Source organism: Hemiscyllium ocellatum, chromosome 39, assembly GCF_020745735.1.
Source record: "Hemiscyllium ocellatum isolate sHemOce1 chromosome 39, sHemOce1.pat.X.cur, whole genome shotgun sequence".
NCBI classification, from domain to species: Eukaryota; Metazoa; Chordata; class Chondrichthyes; order Orectolobiformes; family Hemiscylliidae; genus Hemiscyllium; species Hemiscyllium ocellatum.
In genome coordinates, this window is record NC_083439.1 from 15,881,230 (window position 1) to 15,893,903 (window position 12,674).

At 40.0% G+C, this 12,674-nt stretch overlaps 1 protein-coding gene across 1 annotated transcript in view; it reads right to left on the minus strand.

The window, feature by feature from the left end:
• clpxa (caseinolytic mitochondrial matrix peptidase chaperone subunit Xa) overlaps positions 1 to 9,790 on the minus strand; it is a 47,180-nt gene extending 37,390 nt beyond the window's left edge. Inside the window, exons 1-4 of the mRNA XM_060852897.1 lie at positions 9,402 to 9,790; positions 6,295 to 6,449; positions 5,934 to 6,054; positions 2,793 to 2,947 (exon numbers count right to left, since the gene is read on the minus strand). Coding sequence (XP_060708880.1) covers positions 2,793 to 2,947; positions 5,934 to 6,054; positions 6,295 to 6,449; positions 9,402 to 9,480 — 510 coding nt within the window. The 5' untranslated portion in view covers positions 9,481 to 9,790. The remainder of the gene's footprint in view (positions 1 to 2,792; positions 2,948 to 5,933; positions 6,055 to 6,294; positions 6,450 to 9,401) is intronic.
• Between the last annotated feature and the right edge of the window lie 2,884 nt (positions 9,791 to 12,674).

Consider the following 12,674-nt stretch of genomic DNA (forward strand, 5'->3'; position numbering starts at 1 on the left):
AACTGAAAATACTCCATTAAGGAAAAATTGAAAGTGTTAAGATAGGAGTGGTACTCGTCTAGAATTGAGTTTCTGCAAATGATATTGCCAAGAAAAGAGCTGAATCTTTGCCTTTGCTATTTATTTTAAGATCTTTCCAAATTGCCTTTTAGATTATGTGTTTGGTTGAATAAACTTTGGTTCTTGTTTTAAGAGAACATTGACAACCTCACGTGAATCCCTGTCACCTCATTCAGTGACAAACCACCACAGTAACCATAGTGCAAAAAAAAGGTAAGACCTATCATGCCACATGTCCAGTTTACCTTCAGCTGGGATCATAACACCAATATAATACAAATGAATTCATGTACTGCTGCCCTTGGCGTTTCTTAGACATCTGGACTACTGTTGCAATGCTTTGTTGCTAATTTATTCTTTTGCCTTCAAGACAGGTTAGTCCACCTTTGAAATACTGCAACCAATTCTGGTCTCCTTCCTATAGGAATGATGTTGTGAAACTTGAAGGGATTTAGTAAAGATTTACAAGGATGTTATCAGGGTTGGAGAATTTGAGCGATAGGGAGTGGTTGAACAGGCTATTTTCCCTGGAGCGGAGGCTAAAGGGTGATCTTGCACGGTCATAAGGTGCATGGATAGGGTGAATTGTCAAGGTCTTTTTCCCAGGATAGGGTAGTCCAAAACTAGAGGGCACAGGTTTAAGGTGAGAGGGGAAAGATTTAAAAGGGACCTATGGGACAACTATTTTGTGCAGTGGTGCTTGAATTGGACGAGCTGCCAGAAGACGTGGTGGAGGCTGGTACAATAACAACATTGAAAACGTGTAGGATCAATATATGAATAGGAAGCTTTTACAGGGATAAAGGCCAAATGCTAGCACATGGGACTACATTAACTTAGGCTATCTGGTCGAATGAATGAGTTGGACTGAAGCATCTGTTTCCATACTGTACAATTCTATGTCTCTATGACCAAATGTGAATAGGCAAATCCAGCTAAGTATAAAATATTGAAATCAGAGAACCGGTGCAACTGTATTCTAACTTGAAGATAAAATTGTTTGCCATCTGTAAAAACAAGATAGATTTGGTCAGTGGCAGGTGAGAGATATAAGACAGTTGGATAAATGCACAAACATATACTATGGTAAGAGGAAGTCAAGAGGTCAGCTATTTTAAACATTAATGTATTGCCATATGTTGTGTAATCAGTGTGAAGGAAGGGGTAAAGGAACAATATATACTACAACAATTACATTCCATGCACATATTTATCCACATGAAATGATGTGCCCACAATCTCATGCCCTAATAAATAGACTGAAAGGGAACTGAAGGAAAACATCTTCTTGGAGCCTGTATTTGGACTTGTGCTAGAACTGTGCTTCACTGACTTCTTTTTATATGACTTCCCACACCAGTAACATTCATGTCTGGTTACTGTACTTCTGTTTGTATTTGTATGTTTTTTTCTAAAATGGGGCAGTGCTTAAGCACAGAGTTATAATTTTTTTTACTACGTTTTAAAACATGTCTGTGATAAGTAGCTGCTTCTTGCTAAGTACAGAAACCCGATGGATGGTTTTTTTAAAACCTGGGTTTGTTAATCAGGTAAATTGGGGACTTTGGATACTTTGATTAAATCTTTTCATTTTGGGACGATGCCCCCGATTAGTTTGGCTGGACTTTCAGTGCATGTATCATGACATTTCTGAAAAGTATGATGGGAGCACTGCTGGAAGGAAATGCCAAAGTCTCTTCAATTTAAATGAATATTGTTGAGATCCCAGCTCCCACCAGTAATGGAGAAATCATATCCCAGAATGAAACCTGTCTGATAGATCAGTTTTTGATTTGTTTAATTAATTATCTTGGTGGTTAGTTAGCAAAATATCTTCAGAAGAGGCTGCAGATGTTCTTTAACAACAAACATTGGGTATTTGTTTTCTTTTTGCATAATAAAGCAACCTCCATAAACAAGTTAAAAAGATCTTAACACATTCATCAGAACAAAATTTCAACCTGTTTCCTAACAGCACCTATAAGTGATCCAACTCACAAGAAATTACACTCCTATCTTAACTCATCAGGTTTCTATTTAACTGACTGCATTGAAGCTCTTTTCTATGGACTGTATCGACAGTCAGTTCATTCTGATACTACTATGACAAACTTTTCACAAATTCAAAGGCCTAATCTTTTTCAACTCAAAACTCTCAGATTTCTAGCTAAACTCTTGACTGAGAAACTTCACAAACTAAACACTTCTGTTGGGATGACTGGCTTCCCATGAACTGAAAAATTCATACAGGGGAGAAATTTAAACTGGTTTTTGAACTCAACTTTGGTATTGTCTAAACTGAACATTGTTCCTCTGAACTCTGTTGTCTGAACATCTTGCTTCAACCCTGGTGTTTTCTGAACTGAAAAGATAATTACTGACCTTAAATGGGTTTATATTACCTGTCAAACATATTTCCATTGACATCACAAAGGTCTGCAAATGGATTTTCTGAGCAAAACTAGATTTAAATCAATGTTTCAGAAGGACTTTGAGCATTTAAAATCTCTCAACACTCTCGCACCCCCAATCTGCCTCTTTTTTTTAATAAAGCAACCCAAATTAAAAATAATAACATCACAATATCTTCCATCATAAGTAACATTGATGTTCAGACATAACTTGAGTGACAGTATAACTTCAGTTTGGGGAAAAAGATTAGTACAGATTAGTTTGCAAAAAATTGTAGAAATATGCACACTTATACACTAAAGCACATGGATAAACATTACTTTTTTTGGAGGTGGTGGCGGTTTCTGTTGGAAAGCTAATTTCACAGCTTCAGCTGCTGATTCTGGCTCTTTGTTTAAACTCTTCTTGGAGTCTGCTTCAGATAGTACCACAAAAAAATGGTGGCATTTTTCACATTTCACAAAGCGAGTGGAAGCTGTAGATAAGATGAAATGACTCTTAAAACATATTTCCATAACAAAGTGGTAAATCAGCTACAATTTATTTGCATTGAAAATAAGTGGAATATTCCTACATAAAAGTACACCAACTATTATTCCCAACCAGATTTTTAGCAAGCTTCCATATTTTAGTTAAAAATCACAACACCAAATTACAGTCCAACAGGTTTAATTGGAAGCACACTAGCTTTCGGAGTGACTCTCCTTCATCAGGTGATTAAACCTGTTGGACTATAACCTGGTGCTGTGTGATTTTTAACTTTGTACACCCCAGTCCAACACCGGCATCTCCAAATCATGACTTCCATATTTTAGTTTCTGTTTCACTAAGATATTACTAAAACTAGGGTTCCCACACGAAATAAATGTATGTCTGCCTAAATTAAGTTAAGAAGAGAAACTAGAAGCTAAATTAGAGCAGGACTCTCAGAATAAAAATGGGTTCACAGCAGCATTTTCAGAAAAAGATTACTGCTCATGCATATCATTAACTATGCAAAACAGAGGAAGGCACCTCTGAACAATGGTTAGTTAGCAATTGACTGAATGGCTGCTTTGCAGTGCAGTGTGATGCCAACAGCTTGGGGTCAATTCTCACCTTGACTGAGGTTACCATGAAAGACTCTCCTTCCCAACTTTTCTCTTTGCCTGAGGCATGATGACCTTCAAGTTAAACCACCACCAGTTATCTCTCTCTAATAAAAACAGTCACACTGTCTGGCAAGATAATGGTGACTTTACCTTTACCTGTAAACATCAAACAAACTGCTTGCTGGCTGACTGGCTAATGCTCTACAGTTAGCACCTCCACTATTCCAATGACTGATGTTCAATAAACAAAAACAGATCTTCCCTGTATAAGCATATTTCAGCTTTACATAGACCTAGACAATTCAACAGGTTTTTTAAAAAAAATCCGATCCCAACACTATGTCTTAAATGTCTCTGATATAAAAAAGTATTACGGATGTTGGAAGTCTGAAGTAAAAATAGAAAGTACTGGAAAAGCTCAGCAGATTTGGCACCATCTGTGGAGAAAGAAACAGATTTAACATTTCAAGTCTTGTACAACTCTTCAGAAACAAGAATTCATACTAGAATTATTGTCAACGTCATTTTCACCTAGTGAAAGGCTTATTCTTTTGGCCAAAGGGAGGGAAAGCACTGCCAGACATCTGCCAATAAAGCTCTAGTCTGACAACTCTCTGTTGGAGTCAATAACACATTCCTGGATAACATAATCTGGTGGGAATAAGAGATCCACCGAGCAACTCCAATATCAATGTCAATAATGGGAAACTTAGCCATGAGGTTGGGAAAAAAATCAAAAATAGAATCAGTGGTCTTAAGTCTTCAACAAGCTAAAGTCTTCAACAGGCAAAGACTTGGTTATATCAAAAATTTCATATACAACCTTTGGTCACTATGGTATGTTTACAAAACAGTGAATCAAGAAACACAAACAACCATAAGAAAACAGACTATTAAATAGCACTGACTCATACTTTTACCAGGAACAGAAATTATACTGCCAATCTTGCCGTCACTACAATGCAACAAAGTTTTAGTGAGACTGTTACTTCATATAGAAACTAGATACTGATCTGCAAGTTTCCCCCATTATTGCAAATTTATCCAGTCATCAACTAAATACTAGAGCCTCTTGAGTGGACAATGCTGTGACCAGACCAATTATTTAAAAATCATACGCTTAGCATTGTTTTTAATAAAAGTGATGTTAACAATGACAGAGTTGCCCCTATCCACTAGCAATCAAATACAAATTAATTTGTATCAAATGGCTTTCAAATGCTTCCATATTGATAACATTTTCAATGTTTAGCTCTAACTTAATGTGAATTCAGTAAATAGATATTCTAAAGTAATTAAAGAGCAGCTAAATTGCAAAACATGCGATGTGTCTGATTTTACCATTATGGGGGTCTGATCTTATCATCATGTTAAATAATCATACCCAATAGTTGGTATGGTTCATACATCATGCCCTTTTCATAATGCTAAAAAGTGTTGTGAAGTCCAAACATTTCACAGCTTATTGTTAGCATGCGGATTGACAAGAGGAGAGCACAGATTAAAAACTTTCAGACTCCAAAGGTAACTATGTGGAAAGTGAAGCCATTGCGACAGATACCATGCCTATGCTTAATTAGATGGAAGTGAAACAAAACAAAGCAATACTACTACTGAGCTGGACAGACGATGTACTGAAAGATGCTGGATCAGTGGTGCTGGAAGAGCACAGCAGTTCAGGCAGCATCCAACGAGCAGTGAGATTTCGCTGCTCGTTGGATGCTGCCTGAACTGCTATGCTCTTCCAGCACCACTGATCCAGAATCTGGTTTCCAGCATCTGCAGTCATTGTTTTTACCTACTGAAAGATGCTGGCAAGGTTGAATGTGTCAAATGTTACAGAGAAATTGAAGAGAGAGATAATCCAACAGTTACAAAAACACTGCTGACTCAGTTGGAATTGTTTCCATGCTGAGACAGGGACAAAGATCTGATTAGATAAAAATTCAAACCAAGAATATGGGAGAGATCGACTACAATGACGGATGTTAGACATTATAGATTTGACAGCACAAGTGGAAAATGCAGATAAGTTATACAATGAAATTGCAAAAAGGCCATTGGTGGTGGTAGTGTTGGGGAAGAAGGCAGAGAAAGAAGAGGCAACACATCACTCTTGAAAGGGAAGAAAAGAAAGTTGGACAGCGAATAGTTTTGTTGAAACTGGATTTGGGAGTAATATATGAGAGTTGGGGAGAAATTAAGAAAGAGAGCTGTCTTAATGACATTATGATAAAGGCACAATAAACAGAAAAGGGAAAGAAGAACTTCCATTTGAAATGAAAATTAATTTCTGTAATGAAATTTAACATATCCTATATTTGTGCTGACTCATGACCAAAGATAAAGTTAGACTTATATATTACTTACTGACAAAGGTCTCTACATGTGTGCATGGGTCACCACATTTAGGACACCGTAGTTGGCTTCCACCCTTCCCTGAACCACCTGATCCAGATGATCGTTTGCTACCCCCTTCGCTGACAGACTTCTGCAAACATTTAATAAGTGAGAAATTATAAGTTCTATGTTAAATGTGGATCATTAACTTGAGGATTCAGGCCAAGTTCACAATAGTGCACAAGTTTCATAAATTCAGATTTCATTATAAAAGATGAACTTACAATGGTAACTAAACAATCCATAATCAAATTCTGTTTTATTAACAGTTTAGTTATAAAACCACAGGAAAATGAATTTCAGAACTATTATGAATAACATGGAAGCATACCTTGTTGCTATCTCCTGACGTATCTTTAGTGCCACCGTCTTTTGACGCAAGTAGAGTAACAGCTTCACCAAATGCTCTGCAAGGAACTTTTGTTCCTCTTTGTGTTTCAAAACAAGCAGAGTGCCCCAAAAATGGGAAGGGGAATCGTGCAAAACCTGAAAACGAAATGTAAACTCACAGTCAAAATGCTGCCATAAAATATTTCAGAGATGTAAACACGGTTTCTTACATCTATTCTTTGATATTAGATCATTAGGTATTGATTTTTTAAAATGGTTAAGTTTGGCAGTCCCTCCTCAATTTACGTAGTAATTATTTCATAAATTATATTGGATGTTGGTTGTCAGTGCAGTTTGATCTTCTACATCTCATTGCTATCAAAATATCAGTCTCATGATTTTGAGAGTTTGATAGTAACCTTATCCTGAATAGATACAGCACGGTGGCTTAGTGGTTAGCACTACTGCCTCACAGTACCAGGGACTCAAGTTCAATGCTAGGCTCGGGCGACTGTGTGTGGAATTTGCACATTCTCCCAGTATCTGCGAGGGCTTCCTCTGGGTGCTCCAGTTTCCTCCCACAGCCCAAAAATGTGCAAGTCAGATGAATTGGCCATGCTAAATTACCCATAGTGTTAGGTGCATTAGTCAAAGAGAAATGGGTCTGGGTGGGTTATTCTTCAGAGGGTCAGTGTGGACTGGTTGGGCCGAAGGGCCTGTATCCTCACTGTAGGGAATCTAATCTAATCTAATCTAGATTACTTTATACTGACTTTTATGCAGTAGATATAGTTAATTTACATTTAATATCAAGACAACAGGAGGTTTTGAGAACTAATAGCAAAGGAAACAAATTATTCCAAGAGAACTGCACATGAATAAATCTGTTGTTCATAACGTGCCACTGTGCAGTATTAGTCATTACAAAGCAAAGGATTCTTGTCATCAGCACAACAATGATATCAAATTTACTGGGAACAGCATTAGAAATCAGTTCATACTTAAAAATAAACCAACCAGTTCAAAGCTACAATCTAATTTTCAACCAGTTTCAGCTAGACAGGTTGCTAGAATGGGTGGATAAGCGGCAGGTAAAGTTTAAAAGAAGCATGAAGTGATTCATTTTGGTAGGAGAACAAGGACAGGCAATATGAAGTAACATGTTCAGGTTTAAGAGGTTGGAGAAACAGATCTGGGTATAAAGTTTATCTGCTAGATCACTGATAGAAGCAGGACAGGTTGAGATAGTCGTTAATAAATCAAATGACATTGTGGTCTTTGTAAATAGGAAGAGCAACACTGTAAGGGAGTTAGTAAAACCACAGGAAAATAATTTGTTTGGCCTCAGTTGGAGCACTGAATAGAGTTCTGGTCATCACACTTTAGGAATGACGTAAAGGCAGTAGAACTGGTGCAGAAAAGAATCATGAGAATGATGCCACAGCTGAGAAAATTCAGTTCCTTACATAGATTGGAGAGCTAGAACCGTTCATCTTGAGAAGACAGCATTGAGATAATGCAGTCATGATTGGTCTGGACAAAACAGAGAAATTGTTTAACAGGAGACAAAGATTGAAGGTAATTGGTAAAAGCAGCAATAGTGACATAAGAAAAACTTTGATGCAGTGAGCACTTAGAATACACCGCTTGAATGTACAATAATGGCATGTTCATTCAAGAGAGAATTGGACATCCGATAGTAAGAACATCAGGGTTTGAACAGAAGACAGGAACTAACTTGATAAATTGCTCCTTTAAAGAACCAGCACAGGCAGGCCAAATGGTAGTCTGCTGTGCTACATTCTGATTATAAAGAAAATCACAAAGAGGAGGCTGATTTATCAGTATCTGTTCTAGAATTCCATTGGAAATGGGTATCCGACATAGTCTAACCAACTCAGGGGTTAAATTGGTGGTGGTGGTGGTGGTGGGGGGGTGGGGAGGAAACATTGCTATATCTACTTCAGGGGTGAGTGAGAAGGGTGGGTGTGCAAGAGAGGGGGAGAAGTGTATTGACAAACCTGGAAGTTTATGAGAGCAACAGAAAAGGCTGACAGGAGGATGTGGGTCGTATATAAACATATAGATCACAGATGCTGAGTATGGGACAAACATATGCAGACAACCTAAGACCAGCAGTTCCCATATAGGACAGTCCAGAGAAAGTTGGGGACAGTTGATCACTGTAATTCTAGAGGTTTTGTCAATAAGATGCCATGGGTACAAATGTTCACTTTAATGCAAGACACTGTGCAGTGAGTGAGGTGGACATTGTCTTTATATCTAGCCACAGACTATGGCCAATGTCCAACACAAGGAAATTGTGACTCAAGCAGGACTACATTCCTGTCAAACAGGCTAACAGCACAAAAGCAGGAAATGTTAAATGAAACAAACAAACGTGGAAATTTGGAACAAACACAACCATCATGATAACACATGCCCTATCACCGTTGCATCACATACATGACATAATAAAGTGTTATGTAATTGCATTGTTCACCCAAAATGTGTCAAGTTCACCAATGCCTTTCCTCCAAAAACTGCAGCCTTCAATAAAACAGTATAAATAAGTCCAAAACATGAGGACAGATTACTTAAATTGATATAGAATACTTTATAATACTCCAAAATACAGCTAATGTAAAACCTTACAAAGTGTAGTCTCTACTATAACATATGAAATACGACAATCAAATTGCATACCCAAAACCGCTCGGACATTAAATAGCCTGATCATCAGTTTTATGAGCTGACTCAGGCTTAAAAACAATCCCAGCCGGGACAAGGGATAACACCTCAGGAGATGCGGCGTGGAACCTTTCCGCACATCTGCCAAAATAGGCAGAACCTGATCCAAAAAGCAGCATCTCTGACAGTGTAACAACGACCTAAAATGCAACTTCGATCTGGGCGTTGAGTCAAAAACATCTGGACTCAGAGACGAGGAATTATATTCACTGAGCTGAAACTCAAGCGCACATTTACGCCGACCATATCCATCGCCATCTCCCCCACGCTCCGATTACCAACGGTCTCCTTGTGAAGAGGGTGAATGGATGAGCTTTGGAAAGGGGAGAAACGCTCGAAGACGAGCCCGGTTCTTACCCAGTCCCGAGGAGGTGATGGACGAGCGGAGGAGCCGAGCGGCCGACGAGCAGGTACACATCACCGCGACGCACGACATGTCTGGCCCGGAGTCGGTGAGCCAGCCGGGCGGGCAGCTGAGAGCCGACCCTCGGGTTCGGGATCGGCCGCTTCCCTCTCCGTCCGCCCAACTAACCGACCAGGCCTAACCGCCTCCCGTCTGAAAACCTCGAACTCAGCCGGTGAAACGGGACTGGAGTCAGGGCTGGAAGATCGAGGACGGTCTTTTCCCACACACCGGAAGGGAGGGGGGGGGGGGGGGAAGTTAATAAAGTTCCACCCGAAAAAAACCCCACAAATAAATAAACAATTCCGCTCCTAGGCAGCCATCAACCATCCGACCCTGTCCAACGTCACTGACGCACAGTTACGACCCCCGGAAGTGATTCTTTCCAGGGGGTCAAACTAAGACTTCCGGTTGGAGCCCGGCGGCCGTTGGGCGCGGTCGTCACGTGGGCACAAGTCGCGCCATGTTGGATAAGTCAGTGATGGTGATGGTGGAGAGGTACGTTGGAAACCCAGGTGGGTCATACACCGCCGAGCTTCCTCATGGCAGGGATGTGTCGAATTAGGTATATTCTTGACTTGCAACCCCACACCAACAAGAAAAGTATTTTAACAATGCGCCATTTATCATTTTGACGACCACCTGAGAGTATAGTCAAGGGTCTTGGTGATGGGAGAAATAAACTGCTTCGCGCAAAGAGTAGTTAAGGTGTGGAAGTGGAGGCAAGTTTAATTGAGGCACTCGAGAGGGCATTGGAAGATATTTTGGATGGAAATAATGTGCAAGGGAATGGGGAAAAGCTAATGAAGCTCATTTAAAAAGAGGACATGGTGGGCAGAATGGAGTCCTACATCATAACACTTCTGTGATAGTCTACCACCTTATTCGAAAATTCGGCACTTCTGACAATGTAGCATTCTTCCAGTACAACACAACAAGAGAAACCTCAAAGGGAGGCATAAGACTGGATGAGGAAGGTTGAAGGGATCAGGAGGGAAGATGATTTTGACTTTCACAAGGATGCTGAAACAGAACCAAGTTATTTTTCCCTCTTCCCTCTGTGTAGAGTTTAACTGCATACAGTTCTCTGTTAAGCTTTCAGTGGATTCTAAAATTGCCAAGCTGCTTATCCTTATTTTGCTGCCACATTTTTCTGAATTGGTTATCACCCACTTTATGCCTTTAATTTGAGGCTGTTCACTACCTGCATTGTTCCACCTAGCCCAATGCCAATTGACATGAGTCAATCCATCTCCTGCCATGGTTACAGACCCATATCATTTCAAGTCCATCCTAGTCATAAAATCACGTAGCACAGACAGCAGCCATTATTTCCATTTGGTTTGGTCTACTGTTTGAAAGAGCTAAACAATTTGTGCCTCCCATAGCTGTGCAAATTCTTCCCCTTCAAGAATTTGTACATTTACCCTTTGTAAACATTTATAGTTAAAGGTGATTCCATCACCCTTTTTAGGTACTGCATACCAATATCATCAGGAATTGTCTGTAGTTGGCATGGTATAATCCACCAATTATAGCTCAATGTCAACTTCACAAAATGGAACAAAACAACATTCCAAGAACCCATAGAGAGTTTTTCTTTGACATACAGGGTCAGCTTCCCACTTCTATAGGGTTACCTCTGGTGTTCCCCAAAGATCCTGGCCCCTTCCTATTTCCTGTCTCTATGATGCCTTGGGTTCCACATGTATGTTGACAACACTCCATCGCAAGGTTCCCTTAACAATAGTATGAAAATGACTGGATATTTTGTTGTAGTGATTTTGATTGAAGGATAAAATTTAAGCTAAGACACCAGGTGTACTCTCCTGCTCTTCTCCAAAAGTGTTTCATGCAATATTTTACATCTGTTTAACAGAGCAGTTGCAGCCTCAATTTAGTGTCTCATTTGAAAGCAGCATTGTGAAGCAGTCCTCCTGTAATGCATTGGAATTGAAATCTTATTGAGAATTATGAGGTTGGAAAAGATTGCAAAGATCAGATGGGGAAGGCTACAGAGGGATTTCAACACCCCATAGACAGTATTGGCATTGGAAGTCTGAGATTTGAGAGGAATTCAGCTGTTATTGTAGGATAAAATTATGCATGTTTTATGATGGAGAAGGTTTGGAAGCTCAACTCAGGATCAGACACAAAGATTACAGCTTTGGTGAAAGGAACAGGAAAATATTTGACTAAATGAACAAGGAGAAGAAACAGCAGTAGAAGTAGGTGAACACATCACAGCTATCTCTAAAGTCTGGTTGAAGATTTGTAGCTCGGGTGTCCGTTGTTGTGGTTCTGTTCGCCGAGCTGGAAGTTTTTGCTGCAAACGTTTCGTTCCCTGGCTAGGGAACATCATCAGTGCTATTGGAGCCTCCTGTGAAGCGCTGCTTTGATGTTTCTTCCGGTATTTATAGTGGTTTGTTCTTGCCGCTTCCGGGTGTCAGTTTCAGCTGTAGTAGTTTGTATGTGGGGTCCAGGTCGATGTGTCTGTTGATGGATGTTCTTGCCGTTTCCGGGTGTCAGTTTCAGCTGTAGTGGTTTGTATATGGGGTCCAGGTCTATGTGTCTGTGAATGGAGTTTGTGGATGAATGCCATGCCTCTAAGAATTCCCTGGCTGTTCTCTGTCTGGCTTGTCCTATGATGGTAGTGTTTTCCCAGTCAAATTCATGTTCCTGGTTGTCTGAGCGTATGGCTACTAGGGATAGCTGGTCGTGTCGTTTTGTGGCTAGCTGATGTTCATGGATGCGGATTGTTAGCTGTCTTCCTGTTTGTCCTATATAGTGTTTTGTGCAGTCCTTGCATGGTATTTTGTAGACTACATTAGTTTGGCTTGTGCTGGCTATTGGGTCCTTTGTTCTAGTGAGTTGTTGTCTGAGTGTGGAAGTTGGCTTGTGTGCTGTTATGAGTCCTAAGGGTCGCAGTAGTCTGGCTGTCAGTTCTGAGACGCTCCTGACGTATGGTAGTGTGGCTAGTCCTTTTGGTTGTGGCATGTCCTCGTTCCGTGGTCTATCTCTTAGGCATCTGGTGATAAAGTTGCGTGGGTATCCGTTTTTGGCGGATGTTAGAGCAAGGTTTATGCAAAGGTTAGAACATACAGCCCTACCACAAATCCAACCCAAACTCTGGATCAGATACGTCGATGACACCTTTGTAATCATCAAAAACACAGAAATAGAAAAAAATACACCGAATCATCAACGCCACAATCACAGGAATACGA